General features: G+C 44.4%; 1 protein-coding gene and 1 non-coding gene across 2 annotated transcripts; both read left to right on the plus strand.

Annotated features, from left to right (window-relative positions):
* Window positions 1-22,730, plus strand: LOC106588633 (protein RRP5 homolog). Its single transcript, XM_014177810.3, has 35 exons — window positions 1-85; window positions 1,062-1,191; window positions 1,392-1,529; window positions 1,790-1,954; window positions 2,858-3,019; window positions 3,313-3,433; window positions 3,735-3,910; window positions 4,197-4,304; window positions 4,577-4,783; window positions 5,207-5,331; window positions 6,632-6,695; window positions 6,951-7,097; window positions 7,947-8,198; window positions 8,653-8,778; window positions 8,976-9,170; window positions 9,438-9,611; window positions 10,128-10,341; window positions 10,536-10,688; window positions 12,656-12,765; window positions 13,061-13,554; window positions 13,705-13,767; window positions 13,859-13,955; window positions 14,063-14,152; window positions 14,339-14,444; window positions 14,748-14,925; window positions 15,099-15,155; window positions 15,383-15,505; window positions 15,828-15,950; window positions 16,238-16,406; window positions 17,113-17,385; window positions 17,668-17,918; window positions 19,582-19,750; window positions 19,917-20,070; window positions 20,439-20,604; window positions 22,120-22,730. Exons 2-35 carry the CDS (start codon window positions 1,084-1,086, stop codon window positions 22,289-22,291), a joined length of 5,430 nt encoding a protein of 1,809 aa, XP_014033285.1. The 5' UTR covers window positions 1-85; window positions 1,062-1,083; the 3' UTR covers window positions 22,292-22,730.
* Window positions 17,959-18,199, plus strand: LOC123739869 (small nucleolar RNA SNORA53). Its single transcript, XR_006767980.1, has one exon. It is a non-coding gene; the product is annotated as a small nucleolar RNA SNORA53 (small nucleolar RNA).
* Window positions 22,731-22,732: the final 2 nt, after the last annotated feature.

Here is a 22,732-nt window from a genome sequence, read left to right on the forward strand (position 1 = left end):
TTCCGGTTTGAAAACTTGGTGTGCTTCTGATCCACACATGTGAGCTTGCATACCAACTTCTGAACTGGATATTTAAAAGAAAAAGGTAGAGTTTGCTGGTGGATGTAACATTTGTATAAACATGTACAATCGAGGAAAACGTTGGCACGTATTGATTGTTGTATTTTTTTGTTTTAACCGATTGTCTGGTTTGTATAGCTTGCATGCTAACGGACTGTAGCTTACTAGCTAACGTTAGCAATGCAGCTGATGTTTTGAGATGTGCTAGTGGGGATGTAGCTAGTTAGCAAGCCATCAAGATTCTAGTTAAATATTTTGTGAAGCAGAAGGTAAATAATACACTCAATGTGCATGTAGGAATGCCAAAGTGTTCACAATCAAAAGCTTTATCATAGGTGTATTAGAAATAGTCGATATATGAAACTGTACAATCATACATTGCTTGACATGTGCAGTGGTGTAAAAATACTTTTAAGTACTACTTAAGTCGTTTTTTTGGTATCTGTACTTTAATTTAGTATTCATATTTTTCACTACATTTCTAAAGAAAATAATGTACGTTTTACTCCATACATTTTCCCTGACACCCAAAAGTACAAATTACATTTTGAATGCTTAGCAAGACAGGACAATTGTCCAATTCACTTATCAAGAGAACATCCCTGGTCATCCCTACTGTCTCAGATCTGGCAGACTCACTAAACACAAATGCTTCGTTTGTAAATTATGTCTGAGTGTTGAACTGTGCCCATGGCTATCCTAATAAAAACAAGAACATGGTGTCGTCTGATTTGCTTAATATAAGCAATTTTAAATGATTTATACTTCTAATTTTGATACTTAAGTACATTTAACACCCAATACTTTTAGACTTTTACTCAAGTCGTATTTTACAGGGTGACTAACTTTTACTTGAGTCAATTTCTTTAAAGGTATCTTTACTTTTACTCAAGTATGAAAATTGGGTGCTTTTTCCGCCACTGGCATGTGTTCTAAAAGAGCCCTTGTCGCCCCCTTTCCTCTCTGATTGATAACATTCACTGTGTAATTTGTCTCTGTAGACCTTTAAATCAGTAAACAACCATGGCATCAACGGAGGAGGACTTCCCTCGTGGAGGTAAAACCAAGCAGACCACTGAAAGTAAAGCAGAACCTGTGAGAAGGCATACAGAAGTGGACAATCTGTTTGAGGTAAAAAAAAAAAAACGAGTCTAGTCAATCATCAATGTGATATACGAACCTTATTGTGGTTTAGCTCAAGTTAGCTCTGGTCCAGAGATTCGTTCGCGACAGTGCAACCTACTGACACCCTGGACCAGAGCTAAGCTCAAATGTGCATCTCAATCATTATTCTGACTCAATACAGATACTATTGTGGTTGACTCTTTCAGACACATGAACCAGAGGAATCCAAGAAAAGGAAGGGACAGAAAGAGGATGCCTTGAAGAAAGCTAAGAGGCAAAAGACGAGCAAAGAGGAGGCTCTGAAGCTCAATACAACAACCTCTGTAGATATCCTACAGTTAAAAGTAAGTTCAATCAACAACATACGTTTTAACATTTTATATTTCTCTGCCATCTCATTTCCTTTGCACACCCTTTGAATGTGCTCTGAACCTGGGTCATGCTCATAAGGGCACAACGTTGCATTTTTTAAAAAAGATTGTGTAACAGGGAAAGGGGTAAACAAGTGTTTCTTATTGGACAAGTCCAGGGAGTCCCTCTATGTTTCAGTACATTTTCTTCTCGTTGATTACTAATGAACACAATCCTGTTTTTTTACCCCCAGAGCTTGAAGGTGGGTACCCTACTGCTGGGCTGTGTGAAGGAGGTGGCAGATTTTGAGGTGACGATTAACCTGCCCAGCGGCCTTTTGGGATACCTGAACATTTCCAATATCTCGGACTCGTACACCAAGATACTGAGTGACCACCTGGACTCTGCTTCTTCAGAGGTAACACATTTAATCTAACTCCTACCGAGGGGATTGTTCTGTTTTATATAGGTAAAAGGCTGTGCACTTGTTTTTGAGATGTCTAATAAGGCAGTACTAAGGACATGTCCTCACTTGACACATAGATGCTAGTTCTGCTATCAGAATACGATAATCACTGAAAAGACAGTTCTAGGCGCACAAAAGTCGCGTTGGGTTCATATAAGGCTGATCACCTCAGGGACGCATTGTGTGCAGATTTCTCCGCAGTCTGGACGCAATCAGGCTACTGAAAGCGTATTTAGTGGGCGAGGTCATCAGCATTCCAACGGCAAGTCTTTAGAAACTTGTTTTTTGGGAGCGAGAGCCATCTTTTCATTATATTGTTGTGGGGGAAATAGTGTGTGAGGAACGGGTTTGCTGGCTTCATAAATGCAATCCAGCTGGCTAATATTTTGAAAAACACCATTTTGTTTGGCTAGAGTTATAGAGATGGTTATGCTAACCCCTTTAGCTTTCCGAGCTTGCTGGCTAGCTACAGGGGCTAGTTGACTAGTTACACTATTTTGCTACTGCCATCAAGTTCTTGTGCTATTATCATCTTTTGCCTATGCCACCGTTTGCAGAATGCTTACTGACATTTGAATATAGCGCGGGAAAGGGAATCCGGACACTGTGGACACGGTAGACATATTTAAATGTAGAGTAGATGCATGATCTAAAGTCCTTGATCAGAATACAACAAACCTAATGAACTAGTCTACACACGGCCTGAGCGGTCTTATCCTCATGTTACACCATATATAGAAGAACTGTGCTCTGAGTTCTTCTGACCTCACGGAGTTCAGAAGAAAATGCCTGATACTGTACGAATGAGGTGTGAACAACACATCCTAATGGATCCACTTTGGTCTTTCTCTCCAGGAGATCTTCTCTCTCTCCAGTCTCTTCTCCCCGGGCATGCTGGTCAGGTGTGTGGTAGCCAGGTTGGACACTGCCAAAGGAGGATCGGTCAGCATTCAGCTATCAATCAACCCCAAAGAGGTCAACAAGGGCTTCAGTACTGGCTCTCTGAAGGCTGGTTTGGTGAGTCAACACCTACAGTATACGTGATATAGTACAAATTAAAAACAGGCTCTGGGCCCGTGATCTCCTCTTCAGTGATGATACGCTGACGAGTCGGAACGGGGCACAGTCTGTCTCGGGGGGGGGTCACTGAGTCAGGGTCACGTTTTGTGTGTCTGGGCCCAGTTCCTTCAGTTAAAGGCATAGAGGCATTTGTCTAAGAAGAGCTAGAAAAATAAAGAAAAGTTGTGATATCCTGTTTATGATTTGAGGTCATATTTTAGGCTAAGACTGATGTCACGTTTTTGTTTCAGATCCTGAGTGGTTGTGTAGAGAGTATTGAGGATCACGGCCACCTGGTTGACCTCGGCATCAAGGGAACCAAGGCCTTCCTGCCCAAGCAGGCAGCCAAAGACAAAACCAATAGTCCCAAAGGTATCTAAAAGAGTCCCCTTTCACATCAAATATAGTACACATTCCATTCAATGTCACGCTGTTAGTTTCTCCAGAGGTCTGATACATTTCTTCAATGTACTCTGTAGACGTCAAAATTACTAATGTGTTATTAATTGTGTTGAATGTGACTTTTCTGGGTCATGTTCATTGTGGCTCGCAATCGAAAAAGTTTACAATGTTTTGCAACGGAAAATATAAATGAGTATGGGTAGCCCCTTCCTGTTTCAGTCTGTTTTCTTCCATTTGATGCCTAATGAATACAACAACCCTGGTGTTGCAGAGCTGAAGGTGGGCCAGTATGTGACTTTTCTGTTGGAGGAGGTGAAGAACGATGGGCGTGTGGTCCGTCTGTCCATCAGCCCCACGGCGGTGGCTCAGGCCGTTGCAGACACAGAGCACGGCTGGACCCTTACCAACCTGCTGCCTGGCCTACTGGTCAAAGCCCAGATCAAAAAGGTACATTGACTGAATACTGTATTCTAACAACAATCTTATACATATTAGTAGTCTAAGTCTAAGCACAGAGAAGTGTTGGTTTACACCTATGATTTTAAATGAACAATTACACCGTTTCGTGGCTTAATATTGTTGGCAAATGTCTCTTGTTGCTTGACATATAAACTTTTTGTAATATTGATAGCAACTAGAGAACTTGCAATTTAGTATATCTGAGAGGTCTCTTCTTTTGAAGTCAATAATATGTTGATTTCCTGTTTCATTGTGGTTGACCCTGTGGTTCTAGGTGACCCTACACGGTCTGATTCTGGAGTTCCTCTCCTCCTTCACCGGCCTGGTGGACTTTATGCACCTGGAACCAGAACAGGCCTCCACATTCAGCGAGGGAGACAACGTAAGAATTTACAATCTATTAGGCTATTGCCAATCAGTCTGTCGCACAGTTGGATGAGACAGAATGGTATAGAATGTCGGACTTTGCATCGTATGAAAGTGAGTTTTTCAACAGTAATCGTACATGCAAGAGTTGTACAAATTTCTACCTCAAATAACAAAACAAAAACAAGCAATTCGTGACAATTTCAAATTGGCCAATTATGACTGTAATCTAGTTTAGACATTACATTCAGTTGACCTTTATTGACTTTTGACCCCTTTCTCTCCCAGGTGAAGGCCTGCGTCCTTTATGTGGAGCCGTCCACCCGGCTGGTGGGCCTGTCCCTGCGCAGCCACCTGCTGCAGCCAGGGGGCGATGTGGACCTGGTGGCCACTGAGAGGATAGGGGAGGTGGCGCATGGCTGCAAGATGACCGCTCTCCATCACCTGTCTGGAGCCATGCTGAAGCTGCCTGACCAGACTGTGGTGTTTGTACATGTGAGTCCGTGTTGTTAGACCATACTTGTGTTACGTCTTGTGAGTTTAAGTACCAACTCGGGTCTTTGTACATGTTAGTTCCTATTGCTGGTAGACCATATTGTTGGTGTACCATACTAACTATAGCCAAGGCCCTCTTTGTAGACCTGGTAGAGCACCTTACTACTGCCAAAATGCTAAGGATAAAAACAGTGTTGTAGAGAATATTGCGACGGTTTTGAATGAGGAAGTTCATCAGCTATGGTGAGAACATAATGGTGAGCCCATGCCCCTTGGATCATGTGACAAACCAACATTAAAAACAATGCAAAACCTCAAACCCATGGCTGTTTTGACCTGGCCCAGTGAAAGTGGACTGATGTGGTCTGTGACTGGCCTAGGGGCAGGGGTTTGATTTGATAGCTCCGTTTCTCCCGTCTCCAGAGGAACCACATGAAGGAGCCCAGGGAGGCGTTCAACCTGAATCGTGTCATGGCCAAGCCTGAACACACCTGTAGGATCATGGACTTCAGCCCCATGGAGCAGGTGCACCTGGTCAGCCTGCGTCAGTAAGTGTGGTGTGTGTGTGGATGGACATCCTGTAGTGCAGTGGTTTTCATTTTCTTGGCCAGAATTTCTGGCGACCCCCCCCCCCCCCCCCCCAAATCTAATGATTTACATCAACACTTAACCAATTCAATATTTTCTATCAAAATTAGGAGAAACAATAAATACATTAATTCAATGAAATAGTAATTTTCAAGTTATCATTTCTCAAACGTTTGTATATTGTCCCATATAATAATCTGTATTTTTAATTGTCTGTTTGGGGTGACCCCACTACAATTCCCAAGCAACCCCACTAGGGGTCACGAACCCGACTTAGAATAGCGTGTGTGCGTAAAAGCCCTGTTGCAAATGTGTGTGACGTTTTCAATTCCATTCAATACATCTGGAAAGGACGTATGTTTGTTCCAGCTTGTAAAGGACGTCTGTTTGTTCCAGCTTGTAAAGGACGTATGTTTGTTCCAGCTAGTAAAGGACATCTGTTTGTTCCAGCTTGTAAAGGACGTCTGTTTGTTCCAGCTTGTAAAGGACCTCTGTTTGTTCCAGCTTGTAAAGGACGTCTGTTTGTTCCAGCTTGTAAAGGACGTCTGTTTGTTCCAGCTTGTAAAGGACGTCTGTTTGTTCCAGCTTGTAAAGGACGTCTGTTTGTTCCAGCTTGTAAAGGACGTCTGTTTGTTCCAGCTTGTAAAGGACGTCTGTTTGTTCCAGCTTGTAAAGGACATACGTTTGTTCCAGCTTGTAAAGGACGTATGTTTGTTCCAGCTTGTAAAGGACGTATGTTTGTTCCAGCTTGTAAAGGACGTATGTTTGTTCCAGCTTGTAAAGAACGTATGTTTGTTCCAGCTAGTAAAGGACATCTGTTTGTTCCAGCTTGTAAAGGACGTCTGTTTGTTCCAGCTTGTAAAGGACGTCTGTTTGTTCCAGCTTGTAAAGGACGTCTGTTTGTTCCAGCTTGTAAAGGACTTCTGTTTGTTCCAGCTTGTAAAGGACATATGTTTGTTCCAGCTTGTAAAGGACGTCTGTTTGTTCCAGCTTGTAAAGGACGTCTGTTTGTTCCAGCTTGTAAAGGACGTCTGTTTGTTCCAGCTTGTAAAGGACGTCTGTTTGTTCCAGCTTGTAAAGGACGTCTGTTTGTTCCAGCTTGTAAAGAACGTATGTTTGTTCCAGCTTGTAAAGGATATCTGTTTGTTCCAGCTTGTAAAGGACGTCTGTTTGTTCCAGCTTGTAAAGAACGTATGTTTGTTCCAGCTTGTAAAGGATATCTGTTTGTTCCAGCTTGTAACCTTGCGGTCTCTCCTATAGGAGCGTCATTAATGCCCCGTTCTTCAGAAGATACCATGACATCCACCCTGGACAGATTGTTCAGGTAAGATATTTTATATTTTTAGTTTGTCTCTCTCTCGCACAACACCTCTGAAAGGTCTTCAAAAAAATAAACCACATTTGCCCATTAAAGTGTGTGTGTAGGGTGGAAAAATTCTGGTAACTTTTCTAGGTTTTCTAGAAATCCAGGTTGGGGGATTCTGGATGATTTGCTCCTGATTCCAGGAACCTTCCAACCGGGAATTGTGCATTCCTAGTGGCGTGTGTTTTAACCCAGTTTGTCCTCTCTCTCTCCCAGGGCACGGTGACATCCCTCCAGAGCCATGGCATGATGGTGAAGGTGACAGACTACATCAGAGGCCTGGTTCCACGGACACACCTCTCTGACATCATCCTCAAGAACCCCGAGAAGAAGTACACAGTGGGCATGACCATCAAGTGCCGGGTCAGTAGTACTGTGTAACCTTTAGAAAGGGTCAACTGTTGTGACCTTTAACCTTGGGGAACCAATCATTGATGAAATAAACACCTACTCATAATTCTCTTTAGCAAATATTAGGTGTAGGTTAATCTACCTAATAAGTAGATGAAAAAGTGTCTTATAAGGATCTGACCCTTTTTTCAATTTTCGTCTAAAATGTCATACCCAAATCTAACTGCCTGTAGCTCAGGACCTGAAGCAAGGATATGCATATTATTGATACCATTTGAAAGGAAACTCTTTGAAGTTTGTGAAAATGTGAAATGAATGTAGGAGAGTATAACACATTAGATCTTTTTTGTTCCATCGTCTTTGAAGTGCAAGAGAAAGGCCATAATGTATTATTCCAGCCCAGGCGCAATTTAGATTTTGGCCACTAGGTAGCAGCAGTGTATGTGCAAAGTTTTAGATTGATCCAATGAACCATTGAATTTCTGTTCAAAATCTTGTCAATACTGCCCAAATGTGCCTAATTGGTTTATTAATAACTTTTCAAGTTCATAACTGTGCACGCTCCTCAAACAATAGTATGGTATTCTTTCTGTAATAGCTACTGTAAATTGGACAGTGCAGTTAGATTAACAAGAATTTAAGCTTTCTGCCAATATCAGATATGTCTATGTCCTGGGAAATGGTCTTGTTACTTACAACCTCATGCTAATCGCATTAGCGCACATTAGCTCAACCGTCCCGCGGGTGGAACACCGATCTGTAGAGATCCTTAAGAGGTTTTAACGTACTCTGTACTTGCTTGTCTGGTTTGCTGTTTAATCTCTTAGTTTAAAACTGTTTCCCTCCATCCCTCTGTCTCAGGTGTTGTCGGTGGACCCACAGGAGAAGAAGCTGACCCTAACTAGGAAGATGGCCCTGGTAGATTCCTCCCTCCCCCTGTTCCTGACCTACGAAGATGCCCGCCGCGGTCGCGTCTCCCACGGGTTCATCGTCTGTGTCAAGGACTTTGGCTGCATCGTCTGTTTCTACGGCGAAGTCAAGGGGCTGGTGCCCCCCAACGAGCTCAGCACGGAGCCGGTGATAGTTCCTGAGAACATGTTCTACGTCGGACAGGTGAGGGGAAACAAAATGGCTGCCTGGAACTTTTCTGTATCTTGATAATTCTTATGCGTTGTCGATTTGTGGTTGTTTTTCTGTGTTCTACTTGCGATATAGGCTAATTGTCCTCTTGAATAACCTTGAAGTAGCCTACTGATAGTTATTGAACTTTGACACATAAAACGGTCACTTTAATTGAAGTTCTTCCACCAGTTTGTCTTGCCGGTGTCAGAAAAGGTTCCGTTTTAAACTTCTGTATCAAAACAGGGAAGGCTTAGTTTAGACAGACAGCCCAATTCTGATCTCTTTTTCACTAATTGGTCTTTTGACCAATCACATCTGAAAAAGATCTGACGTGAAAAGGTCTGATGTTAAGTGTCAAAATACCAATGAGTGGAAAAAATATCAGAACTGGGCTGCCTTTCTAAACACAGTTTTAATGGCTACCTTGGTTCTCTGTTCTATTCAGGTGGTGAAGGCTAAAGTGCTGAACTGTGACGTGGAGAAGGAGAAGCTCCTTCTTTCCTTCAAGGCAGTGGCAGGAGGAGACACTGAGGCACCGCCTAAACCCACGTTTGACTTTGAGGTTGGGAAGGTAAGAAAATGGCAGCACATTCTTTCATATTGTTAACACATATAATCATTTCTGAATTTGTAAAAAAAATATGGTCTCTCTTTTATATAGTTGCATGTTCTATGCAGTTGTTGAATGTGTTAGGTTAATCTCCATTGTTGGCTTGGAGTCTAAACTGATCTTTGCGTTCAGTTTTTTTTGTCTTTTTATTGTTTTAGAAAGTGGAGGTTAAGGTGGTGAGTAAAGTCCTTACCGGTCTGGAGGTGTCCATTCTGCCAGAGGAGACCACCGCCTTGCTACCCATGATGCACCTCTCCGACCACGTGTCCAACTGCCTACTGCTGTGGGAGGGGCTGCAAGAGGGTGACATCATCTCCAACATTGTCTGCCTCAGCAAGAAGAAACCGAATATTGTATCCTTTTCATACTTTTAAACTTCAGATCGCTCACTTACCTTCACACATTGATTTCAGACACATAGCCCAAAACATAACAGACCGCTCTCATCAGTGTGGTTGAATGTTGTGTTCGTCTCACCATTGCGGCTGGCTGTCGTGGTTGTGTTTAGAATGTAGTGGCTATACCAAGGAAACGACTACCTCTTACTAAAGGGCATCGTAACCGCTTTTTACTGTAGTACGACTACACAGTACCTTTCCCTTAACCCTGCCTGTCTCAAGACCCTGACTAAAAAGCCCACTGTGAAGTCATTCCTGGAGGAGGGGGGCGTGGTGGCTAAGGAGTTCTCTGACATCACAGTTGGGGTGCAACTGATTGGCTGGGTCAAGAACATCATGCCCTACGGAGTGTTTGTGGAGTTCCCCTATGGCCTGGTTGGCCTGGCCCCTAAAGCGGTGAGTTAATTGGGAAGGAGTTACTAGTGGCATTTAGCCTCAGTCAATTGGAGGTAGTGGGAGTAAATTGGAATGATTGGAATGTACTAAGAGTTAGTAGGGTTCAAGGGGTGGGGCGGTGTTAGTAGGGTTCAATGGGTGTTAGTAGGGTTCAGGGGAGTGGGCTGGGTGTAGTAGGGTTCAATGGGTGTTAGTAGGGTTCAATGGGTGTTAGTAGGGGTCAATGGGAGTTAGTAGGGGTCAATGGGAGTTAGTAGGGGTCAATGGGAGTTAGCTAAGAATATTTTATGCAGTTTGTTGAAAAGGTATAGTCACCCTGACAAATATCCACAAGGATATGAAGCTCAATCATATGGTGGACCAAAGAAACCCTATCGGAACAGAATATTTTTCAGGATTCGTCTCTTTGTAGAATTTATGCAGCTCAGCTCTCCTTTCTCCTTCAAATCATCAACAACATTGTCTAAAAGCCATTAGTATAGAATCATTTATATTGACGTACTCTTTCTCCTCCAGGCCATAAGTGACAAGTTCGTCAGCGACACGGGGGCTCACTTCCAGCTGGGCCATACGGTGGTTGCCAAGGTGACCAACTTGGACGAGGAGAAGCACAGGTTCTTGGTCAGTCTCAAGGTGTCAGAGGTCACCTCCCCTAAGAGAGACGGCCAGGCCAGGCTGATCCAAGGCCTGCAGGAGAGGAAGGCCGTGATGGAGATGATGGCCAGCAGAGGTACGTGTGTTGAGTTGTAACATTGTTGTCAACTGTTCTAGGAACTATTAGTTTTCTTACGTTTGCTAAGTTCCCTTTTCCTAGTAGGTTCAAAAGTGCTATTCCAATCAATTTAAATTGATCAAAATGATTATGCTAAGAGTTAGCTTTAACTCTCTCTTTTCTCTTGTTCCTCCTCCCTCTGTCTCTGACAGGTGACTCTGACCTATTCACGCAGCTGTCTGCGGTGACCATAGGCCAGAAGATGAAGATGAGCGTAGACGAGGTGAGGGAGGATGGGAGTGTCACCTTCAAGTCAGACGAACTCAGCGCAGCCACCGTACTGGCCACCAAGGACAATGTGCCGGGTGAGTATTCACTATATGTCCAATCAGGGTCGGGCTCAATCCCCTTTCAATTCAGGAAATTAATTGAAATTACAATTGTAACTCCTGCATTAACTGAATTTACATGGAATTGACCCTGTACCCAGTGGAACTTCTACCAGACATAACATGGGGAATCTTTTGACGTCTTTACATTTACGTCATTTAGCAGACACTCTTATCCAGAGCGACTTACAAATTGGTGCATTCACCTTATGATATCCAGTGGAACAACCACTTTACAATAGTACATCTATATCTTTTTGGGGGGGGGGTTAGAAGGATTACTTTATCCTATCCCAGGTATTCCTTAAAGAGGTGGGGTTTCAGGTGTCTCCGGAAGGTGGTGATTGACTCCGCTGTCCTGGCGTCGTGAGCGAGCTTGTTCCACCATTGGGGTGCCAGAGCCGCGAACAGTTTTGACTGGGCTGAGCGGGAACTGTGCTTCCGCAGAGGTAGGGAGGCCAGCAGGCCAGAGGTGGATGAACGCAGTGCCCTTCTTTGGGTGTAGGGACTGATCAGAGCCTGAAGGTACGGAGGTGCCGTTCCCCTCACAGCTCCGTGGGCAAGCACCATGGTCTTGTAGCGGATGCGAGCTTCAACTGGAAGCCAGTGGAGTGTGTGGAGGAGCGGGGTGACGTGAGAGAACTTGGGAAGGTTGAACACCAGACGGGCTGTGGCGTTCTGGATGAGTTGTAGGTGTTTAATGGCACAGGCAGGGAGCCCCGCCAACAGCGAGTTGCAGTAATCCAGACGGGAGATGACAAGTGCCTGGATTAGGACCTGCGCCGCTTCCTGTGTAAAGCAGGGTCGTACTCTGCGAATGTTGTAGAGCATGAACCTACAGGATCGGGTCACCGCCTTGATGTTAGCGGAGAACGACAGGGTGTTGTCCAGGGTCACGCCAAGGCTCTTAGCACTCTGGGAGGAGGACACAATGGAGTTGTCAACCGTGATGGTGAGATCATGGAACGGGCAGTCCTTCCCCGGGAGGAAGAGCAGCTCCGTCTTGCTGAGGTTCAGCTTGAGGTGGTGATCCGTCATCCACACTGATATGTCTGCCAGACATGCAGAGATGCGATTCGCCACCTGGTTATCAGAAGGGAGAAAGGAGAAGACTCATTGTGTGTCGTCAGCGTAGCAGTGATAGGAGAGACCATGTGAGGATATGACAGAGCCAAGTGACTTGGTGTATAGCGAGAATAGGAGAGGGCCTAGAACTGAGCCCTGGGGGACACCAGTGGTGAGAGCACGTGGTGCGGAGACAGATTCTCGCCACGCCACCTGGTAGGAGCGACCTGTCAGGTAGGACGCAATCCAAGAGTGAGCCGCGCCGGAGATGCCCAACTCGGAGAGGGTGGAGAGGAGGATCTGATGGTTCACAGTATCAAAGGCAGCAGATAGGTCTAGGAGGATGAGAGCAGAGGAGAGAGAGTTAGCTTTAGCAGTGCGGAGAGCCTCCGTGACACAGAGAAGAGCAGTCTCAGTTGAATGACCAGTCTTGAAACCTGACTGATTAGGATCCAGAAGGTCATTCTGAGAGAGATAGCAAGAGAGCTGGCCAAGGACGGCACGTTCAAGAGTTTTGGAGAGAAAAGAAAGAAGGGATACTGGTCTGTAGTTGTTGACATCAGAGGGATCGAGTGTAGGTTTTTTGAGAAGGGGTGCAACTCTCGCTCTCTTGAAGACAGAAGGGACGTAGCCAGCGGTCAAGGATGAGTTGATGAGCGAGGTGAGGAAGGGGAGAAGGTCTCCGGAAATGGTCTGGAGGAGAGAGGAGGGGATAGGGTCAAGCGGGCACCTTAGTCATCGCGATGAACCCAATAATAGAGCTTTGTTTACCCTTCTACCAGACACAAAATGAGGAATCTTTTGAGTGTGACACATGGGGAATGTTTTGACTGTTACATCATAGTTATAATGTAAACTAAATGTGTGTAATGTTTCAGGTAAGTTGGCGACGGGACAGAAGTGCATGCCGGTAATCCTCCACGTTGACCTCATGACCTCTCAAGTCTACGTGTCCCTCTTGACTAAACTGACCGGCAAGAGGCAAGAGGTGAGTACAAGGCTGCATCGCAAGTGACACCCTGGTTCCTATATAGTGCGTTTGGAACACTGCCTTACTAGTATCATTTGTGACTACGTGAAGCTTCTTTATGAGTGATTGGGTGGCTGAAAGGTCAATAGTGGATAATGTGGTTAATTTGGTAAAACATTTTTTGAAAACATTCAATGCAATAGATCTGTATTATCCCTGAAGTTGAAACTCCCTGCACCCTTATGGTCTAAACAATCTTTTCCACTTTGAAAAGCCTTAAAATCTTGATAGTTCATAACCTGTGTCCTTATAGGTGGAGGCAGGGTCCACACACACTGCCACTGTGCATCACGCCGACCGCGACTTTGCCGTCATCTCATTGGGCGACACGGCCCAACTGACGGTCATCCAAACCACCAATCACCCCAACGAAACGTTCCGCTTCGACTCTGAGAAACTGACCGCCGGTAAAACCCTGACGATCACCGTCACCAAATCCAGCTGCGAGGCACTAGAAGGTCTCCCCCTAGTGTCCTGGGAACTCGCCCCGCCCGAACGCAAGAGATTCATCTCCGACTCCAAGAGGTCGAAGGGCACGTATCGCTACGGCGACGTGGTCAAGGGGAAGGTGAAGAAAGTGAAGCCTACGTGTGTGCTGGTGACGCTAGAGGACGGGAGCACGGGGTGCGTGCACGTGTCCGAGATACAGGAAGTGGTGTGCGTGGGAACGTTCCCCACGTCCCTCCTCAAGATAGGAAGTGAGGTCACAGCCCGGGTCATCGGAGGACGGGAGGGCAACAGTCACAGGTAAGGATAACAATATCGTAACAGATTTAAGTAGTCACATTTTCTTTATATAGTTCGATCATTTGAAGGATATTTCTGAATTACAGGTATTCTGTTTGAAATATTTGCGTTATTTTAGTGTTGCAAATATATATTGTTTCTTTTTTTTAGGTTCTTGCCGTTCTCCCATCCCAACTTCACTTACTCCATGCCTGAACTCACACTTCTTCCCAGGTAAATGTTCTGAACATTTAGAAAAACATATTCTGTTATTATAGTGCCTTTTTGGTTTCTTGTTAGATGATCTTTCCCTCTCTGGTCACAGTAAACTGAAAGAAGACGCAGATATTAAGCCTGTCAAGACCAAAGAGATGCTGAAGCGTTATCAGGTCGGAGACGACGTCATTTGCTTTGTGTCAAAGGTGAGTTTGAACAAACGTAAATTGAAGTTAAGTGACTTGTTATACAGAATGTGTGAAACATGTTTAGTAGTAGTACTAGTTGTGTTAAATGTGTATTTCTTCCTCAGTACTTTCCAACGAGGAAGTGTCTAGAAGTGACTACTGGTCCCTCAGTAACTGGAACTGTTGAACAACTGGCCATGACCTCTGACCCTAAAGTATGTTTTATATACACTTAACTTTTTTCTCATTCCTTCTATGGGGAATTCCCTCAAAGACCTCAAGACATTTTTGTAAAACTGTAAAATGAAGATGGTGTCATCCCTCAGATGTCCCTTATACTGTATGGATCTGTGTTCACCCTAATAGGTTCACTGAAATCTTTTTTATTTTTATGAATTCAGGATGCCAAACACCCAGAGAAGCTGTTCAAGCTGGGCCAGGCGGTCAGTGCTAAGGTGGTGACAGTCAGCTCCTCCAAGCCCTCACGCCTCTCATTGTCTCTCAATGGTAAGAACACAAAATAAATACAAGACACACCACTCTCTTCTAACCATCAATACAGTGAATATAAGACCCTTCTCCAACCATCAATAGTACATTGAATATTACATAGAAACCTTCTAAACATCAGTATATTGAAAATAGGTCCTTCTAACCACCAATACAGAAATATCAAGGTATAACCAACTTATAACCAACGTTTAAACTTTGAACCATCAATACAGACAGGTCAACTCACCATATACAGCTCTCTCGCTGTGTTGTAGTTGCATTTACTCACTCGTAATGTTGGTTGTCAATCACTGTCAGGTGTACACAAGTTGGAGAAGGGCCATGTAATCATGGGGTTGGTGCAGAAGCTAGATCCAAACCTGGGTCTGCTGGTGAAGCTGCCATTCAGCGCCATGGGAACAGTTGCCATGGAGGACCTGGCTGACAAATATAAGCCAAAACCTCTGGAGCGGTACAGCAAGGACCAGCTGGTCAGGTCAGTGGCACGCTTTAAACCTGGGTTAAAGGCTAACTGGACCAGTCTAAAAGTTAGTCAAGTTAAAATGGTTTTGGAGTGTTAAATAAAAGACCAGCTTTAGAGAGTTATGTAATTCAAGTTATTTCAAGGTTAAACTAAGTAATGTGTTAATGTTTTTGTGCTCTTTCTAGGTGCTGCATTGTAGGAGAGGCGAAGAGCAAATGGCAGCTGTCCCTCCGCCCTTCGAGGTATGATTCCCTCTCTGACTTGGTTTTCATGGACAAAGTGAATTAAAGAGTTCAAGTGTATTAGGAAATAACTCCCAAAGCAATAACGACACCCTATACATGTCTCTCTCTTCATTCTTCTCCTCTATTCTACTGGTCCATTCGAACTATCATCATATATCTATGTTAGGCGCTTTGAGCAGTGGAAAAGGGCATTTTCTAAATGAATCATTTGAATGATCTTTCAGGACGAACCCAGGGAAGGCCTCAGTAGTAAAGGACCCAGAGATTGTGTCTCTGGAAGACCTGTCAGAGGGGCAGATCGTCAGAGGCTATGTGAGGACTGTCAATGCACAGGGAGTCTTTGTTAGGTAACTCAGTCCATTATCCCTTTATAGAAACCAGCCCTTTTATTCAAAAAATGACATACCTTTACAATGTCCTGGAAAGACATGAAACTATGAATGAAAAATACATGTAAGGTTTTCATTACTTCTGTATTATACTTAGACAATATATCTCCAGATTCACATATTCACACCTTTAGTATACATGTACAATGGTCTGGGAAGATATGAAATTATCATGCAGCTTTTTCCTGAAGATCAATTATGATTATGAAAACCCAACGTAGAAAAGCTGTTGCTATGGTAATATAGCTAATTGAAAATGTTGCCTTTTTGTTTTTGACAGTTTGTCTAGATCCATAAAGGGCAGAGCCCAGTTCCAGAAGGCCACTAAGTACTTTGTGGCTAGCCACCAAGACTATGCCAAGAAAGTACCACAGTCCACACTGCTCACCACCAAGATCCTCAGGTAAGACCCCCCCCCCCCCCCCCCCCCCTACAATCATTTGGTACAACCACACCACTGCTAGGGGAATAGGTTGGCCCTTCCTGACCATCTAATTCTTGAATAGGGGTGTTCCATAAAACAAGGAAGTTGTTAGTCATATTGTGGGGTAATAACCTAGATTTAATTGTTTTATTGAACATGTTTGTGACCCACAGGGTTATTATGGAGCAAACAAGAGCACCAATGTGTAGGAGTTTTTAGTTTTCTACATTTAGTTTTTTTTAACATGAATGTGTTGTTCCTCTCAGCATCGACAAAGAAAAAGGGCTGGTGGATCTGTCTCTGCTCCAAGAGGACACTGGGAAACCAGACGTTATCCCAGAATCCCTGGGGCTGCACCTGCGCGTGACAGGAGAGGCCAAGGAGAAGCGTGACGCCACCAAGAAGAGGAAACGCACAGAGTCGGAGAGCAAGCAGGTGTCTATTTGTCCCTCTTTTCTTAATACAAGGTCATCTAACGTAGCAGGCGTAAAACAGAAACGCCTGAGCGGGGTCACCACATCCAGTTTTCAGAGGAAAAGGAAGCTACGTTGGAGATGCTGGATCCCTGAAAACCGGATGTTTCTGCTTTCTAGTGACCCCACTGAGGGTGAAATACAAGCTAATCCTTTCTAGTGACCCCACTGAGGGTGAAATACAAGCTAATCCTTTCTAGTGACCCCACTGAGGGTGAAATACAAGCTAATCCTTTCTAGTGACCCCACTGAGGGTGAAATACAAGCTAATCCTTTCTAGTGACCCCACTGAGGGTGAAATACAAGCTAATCCTTTCTAGTGACCCCACTGAGGGTGAAATACAAGCTAATCCTTTCTAGTGACCCCACTGAGGGTGAAATACAAGCTAATCCTTTCTAGTTTCAATCAACAAAGTGATACGACATTTGCAACAAGATAGCTGAGATGTGCGAGTGCTTTTTATTAAAAAAATTATACGTGTAATACAATTTAGATAATAAGCTATTTTAAAAAGAAACCTGTCCTCTTCCATGATGTCACTGATACTAATACTACTACACAGAATAGAGGAAGCACTGATCTCTGTATAACTTGGATTGCCCTAGCAGTTCGACTGGGGACTGGAATGTCTAATCCATATAATCACTTATCTTGTGTCTTAACACAGGGAACTGCAGAAAAAGTTCTGAAGAAGAAGAAGACGGGGAAAGGGGAGGACAGCGATAGCGGAGTGGAGGTGTACTTCAGAGAAGAAGAAGTAGAGGAGGAAAAGAAGTTGGAACCTGCGGAGGTGGAGAAGCCCGTCCCAGTGCAGCCGGCCAGACTACAGGTGACCGGAGGGTTCTCCTGGGATGCAGCGCTGAGCGCCCTGAAACCAGCATCCGCTGCCCTGGGGGGAGAGGACTCCAGCGACGGGGAGGACGACGAGGTGAACACTAAGGTAAGGAGTAATGCTGGGGTTGCACTATGAGTGCTACCTACTAAAGGAAATCGCGTAGTAAAGGAATGTTTGCATTGCATTTTGCTATGAGGGTTATAATGGCTGTACAGCCTCCAAAATGTTCATGGAGGTGTACGTTTGACCTCTCCCTTGGATTATTTATAGTACTGGTGTTGTCTTTATGACCTTTCTCTATCTCTCTTTCCTTCCTCTCTTTAACTGCCACTCTCCTCTAAATCCTTTCTTCTTCTTTCCTTGCTTTCATCCCCCTCGTCCCCCCAGCCCCAGAAGAAGTCTCGCCATGAGCAGGAGGTGGAGAAGCGGGAGGCTGAGAAGGCCCTGACCAAGCTGGAGACGGAGCTGATGGACCCAGGCCTGCGACCCCAGACGGCGGCTAGCTTTGAGCGCCTGCTACTCAGCTCCCCTGACAGCTCTCTGCTCTGGCTGCAGTTCATGGCCTTCCACCTGCAGGCCACACAGATAGAACAGGCCAGAGCGGTGGCCGAGAGGGCTCTGAAGACTATCTCCTTCAGGTTAGTGGTGGGGTGGGGTCAGGTGTGTGTGTGTGTTCATAACACGCTCCTTAGATCCACCTCTGGAGGGTTCTCCTGTGCTGGTGCTGTCGTCGCTCTCTGAGTGCTGCAACTCCAGCCTGGAGGCCCTCAGCAGCTTTCTGGCTGTACAGTTGGAGGTGCTTGAGTCATTGGTGTGTGAGAGCAGTCTACCTGCCTCGCCCAGCCCCACTGTTGCTCTGGCAACCCTCAGTCCTACTAGGGGGATTCTACCAGCGCAGCTAGGCTGTGGGGCGGACAACACGAAGAAGAAAACGGGTCCTGTGGGTGGGTTGGCGTGGGGGGGATATGAATGTGTTGATTAGGTCTGGGCAGTATACCGTATTTTATGATGTACCGGTATTGATGCACGGACCGGTTTATTTATTTTTTTACTTGACCTTCTAAAACGGTATTTGAATGTTGGGTTTGTTAAATGGGATACGCTTTGTGTAACGTCCATTTTTCTAGTTTACTTCGCTACTTGGGTCATCTCTCTGCTCTCTCTCCATGCCCGTTTCCACAGACCTAGTCCCGCCCCCCGTCACTCAAGGAGCGCGTTTGTTGTTCCTCGCCCAGGAGACACTTGCGTTCAGTCTGCATGGTCAATGCAGCACATGCAACAATGTTGATGACAACGATGCCGTTTTCACTTTGCTTCTTAATATAAATCCACTAGTGTTCTGTAATTACACTATTAGTTTGTGTTGCTTACATCTGCAAACAACTAGTTTGTCTTTTCTTAGAAAATTGGGTCTTAATCTTATTTGCCGCAAATGCTAATCCCTAGTTAGCTGGCTAGCTAGCTAATAAATGTACTGAGTCAGAGCAAACGTAATCAGCTATATAGCCTGATAATACGTGTATCTTCAGTATCAACAGTATCTTCTAAATCAGAGAGGAATACGCAAAGCATGAATATGTTAGCTAAATTAAGTAGCTTAAAGAAAACATTCAATGTAGCCAAAGATTATAGGGTCCCCAAGGAGACACTTGTCAACACTTTGGTTCCTACCCTATCACAATAACTCCTCCCTGGCATTTTAATTCGTTGTCATGTCAAACAACACTATTCAAAGTGCCCACTATTATATTCTAACTATAGAATTAGAATAATCATTCTAGTTCCATGATTCCAACAGTTCACCCAAGTGTTTTGCTCTGAATTGCAAGTCAAATCGCAGTTGCCACATTTGGTTAAAAATAAGGCCTAGATTGTTTGCCCGTATCGTGCAGGCCTACGTGGCAGTGTGGAAATGAGCTCAAATTAGTGCAGGAAATGCAGAAATGTAGAAAAATGTAGACAAATATTTGGGGTTGAATTGAACAGTATTAAACAATCAGAATGTAGAAAGACCCATTTGAAAATCACTTAGAAAATATGCGTTGCCGCCCTAGGGTCACGCACTACTCATAAAGCAAATTTAGAACATTTATTCAAAAACATAAAATACCGTCATACCGCCTTTAAAAAATATATATAATTTAAAAACCCTAGACTAGTGTTGATTGTGTGTAATGTCTGTATCCTGTCTGTCATCAAATAATTCGTACAAAAATGTATCACAAAAAAAAAGAGTGAAAGAGAAAGAAGGAAAGTGTGTTTAACGTATGTATTCTATAACACGCGTGTATTCTCCCGCAGAGAAGAGCAGGAGAAGCTGAATGTGTGGGTGGCTCTGTTGAACCTTGAGAACCTGTATGGGACAGAGGAGAGTCTTCAGAAGGTGTTTGAGCGAGCCGTGCAGTATTGCGAACCCATGCCCGTCTACCAGCAGCTGGCTGACATCTACGCCAAGTGTCAGAAGACTAAGGTAGCTTACTGCCAGGGCTCACAAACATTCATTAAAACGGCTAACATTCCTCAATGAAAAAAGGGATATACTTCACGTATTTACTTGTCGTATTAGAGCACGTTAGATGTTGTATTGGGAGTTTCTTTCTGAGCTTGTAAGGTTTCTTCTGTTGAATGGTGTGTAGGAGGCGGAAGGTCTGTACAAGACCATGGTGAAGAGGTTCCGTCAGGAGAAGGCTGTGTGGCTGAGCTACGGGACCTTCCTGCTTCAGCAGGGTCAGAGTGACGCGGCCAGCGCCCTGCTACAGAGGGCCATCAAGAGCCTGCCTAACAAAGACAGTAAGGCCCCTGTTATTACCTTTAGGACTCATACACACTGTTTGGGAGCCCCATACACACCTTTTGGGAGCCCCATACCTCAACACATTCTCCATTCGACCTCTAGCTTCTATTGGACACTGGGTTGGATTGATATAAACAAGTTGGCAATGGCGCCATCTTGTGGAATTCTGGCTGTATTGCCAATCTTTCCTGTCCTGATTCTACTCAGTCCGTTTATCTTTCAACAGATCTACTCGCCAAGTCATTTTTCCAGGTTGACAGCTCTTAGTTAGTACCTTTTTGACTCTATGACAAAAAAGTACTAACACCTTACATACAGTATCTCCATGTTAACCATCCACCTTCTCCGTCGTCCTCCTCTTCAGATGTGGATCTGATAGCGAAGTTTGCCCAGCTGGAGTTCCGCTACGGAGACGTAGAGCGAGGAAAGACCATGTTGGACAAGATCCTGACCAGCTACCCCAAACGCACCGACCTGTGGTCCGTCTTCATAGACCTCATGGTCAAACACGGCTCCCAGAAGGAAGTGCGGTGAGTGAGCCCGACGGCACCTCACTGGTTTTGTTTTGTTTACGAAACGACGTTGGAATAGCCTGATCCCAGGTCTGTTTGGCATGACAGTGACCATAGGAGTTGGCAATAAATCACCAACACATCTGGGACCAGGCTAACCCGGTAATATTTCATTTATGAAAACATGTCATATTTGAATATTAAATAGGATCAACTTTAGTCTAGGAAATATGTACATGTAAGTTCAACACCACTTCAACTGACAAACTTGTATTCATTAATTTGACTTTTGTAACACATAACCAGTCATGAATTTAGGTGTTATTGAGGGTATATGCTAACTACCATATACAGTGCATTCGGAAAGTATTCAGACCACTTGACTTTTTCCACATTTTGTTACATTATAGCCTTATTCTAAAGTGGATTAGAAAAAGAAAAATCCTCAATCTGCACACAATACCCCATAATGACAAAGCGAAAACAGGTTTTTGGAAATTGTTTTGCACATTTATTTAAACTAAAAAACAGAAATACCTTATTTACATAAGTATTCAGACACTCGAAATTGAGCTCAGGTGCATCCTGTTTCCATTGATCATCCTTGAAATGTTTCTACAACTTGATTAGAGTGCACCTGTGGTAAATTCAATTGATTGGACATGATGTGGAAAGGCACACACCTGTCTATATAAGGTCCCACAGTTGACAGTGTATATCAGAGCAAAAACCAAGCCAGGAGGTCGAAGGAATTGTCCGTAGAACTCCGAGACAGGATTGTGTCGAGGCACAGATCTGGAGAAGGGTACCAAAACATTTCTGCAGCATTGAAGGTAAAAGGCACATGACAGCGCGCTTGGAGTTTGCCAAAAGGCACCTAAATGATTCTCAGACCATAAGAAACAAGGTTCTCTAGTCTGATGAAACCAAGACTGAACTCTTTGGCCTGAATGCCAAGCGGGATGTCTGGAGGAAACCTGGCACCATCCCTACGGTGAAGCACGGTGGTGGCAGCATCATGCTGTGGGGATGTTTTTCAGCTCAGACTGGGGCGAAGGTTCACCTTCCAACAGCCAGAGCCCGGACTTGGGCCCGATCGAACATCTCTGGAGAGACCTGAAAATAGCTTTGCAGTGACGCTCCCCATCCAATCTGACAGAACTTGAGAGGATCTTCAGAGAAGAATTAGAGAAACTCCCCAAATAAAGATGTGCCAAGCTTGTAGCGTCATACCCAAGAAGACTCGAGGCTGTAATCGCTGCCAAAGATGCTTCAACAAAGTACTGAGTAAAGAGTCTGAATACTTATGTAAATGTGATATTTCATATTTTATTTTATACATTTGCAAACATTGTCATTATGGGGTATTGTGTGTAGATTGAGTTTTTTTTAATTTCATTTTAGAATTAGCCTGTAACGTAATAAAATGTGGAAAAGGTCAAGGGGTCTGAATGATTTCCGAATGCACTGTCATTGGTAGCAAGGTGTTTCCTGTCATGTGACCTGGTCTAACATCCTGTTTCCTGTGTTCAGGGCTGTGTTTGACCGTGTGATCCACCTGAGTGTGGCGGTGAAGAGGATCAAGTTCTTCTTCAAGCGTTACCTGGAGTATGAGAAGAAGAACGGCACGCCAGAGAGCATCCAGGCTGTCAAGGAGAAGGCTCTGGAGTACGTGGAGTCTAAAGGGACCGAGGCCGCCAGATAGAGACACACACACACACACACACACGTACGTCATGTTTTGGGCATTTTCCAACAGCTGTTGTGCAACTGTGGGGAAAAGAGGCAAACTGGCAATGAGCTCAAGGGAAGCCTGACCTGAGTGTCATAACAGCCTCGCCCCCCCCCCCCCACACACACACACACACACACACACACACACACACAGATGGACACCCTGCTGTTGGATATTCAGAGAAGACATTTGTTAATTGCTTGAAAGCTTTCAAATGGTGACATGTCACACATGATATGGACTTGGAAATGTGGGAGGTCATTCTACCTGGTCGTTTTAACCCATTTTGTATAAATAGCACCATTTAAACTAAATGGACTTTTTTTGTGTATGTATGGATGAAAAAGCATGCTGACCTGACTGAATAGAATGACTATCATTTTGTAATAAAATAAATGATACTAACTGATC

The sequence above is a fragment of the Salmo salar genome, chromosome 02, assembly GCF_965601325.2.
Source record: "Salmo salar chromosome 02, fSalSal1, whole genome shotgun sequence".
Taxonomy (NCBI): domain Eukaryota; kingdom Metazoa; phylum Chordata; class Actinopteri; order Salmoniformes; family Salmonidae; genus Salmo; species Salmo salar.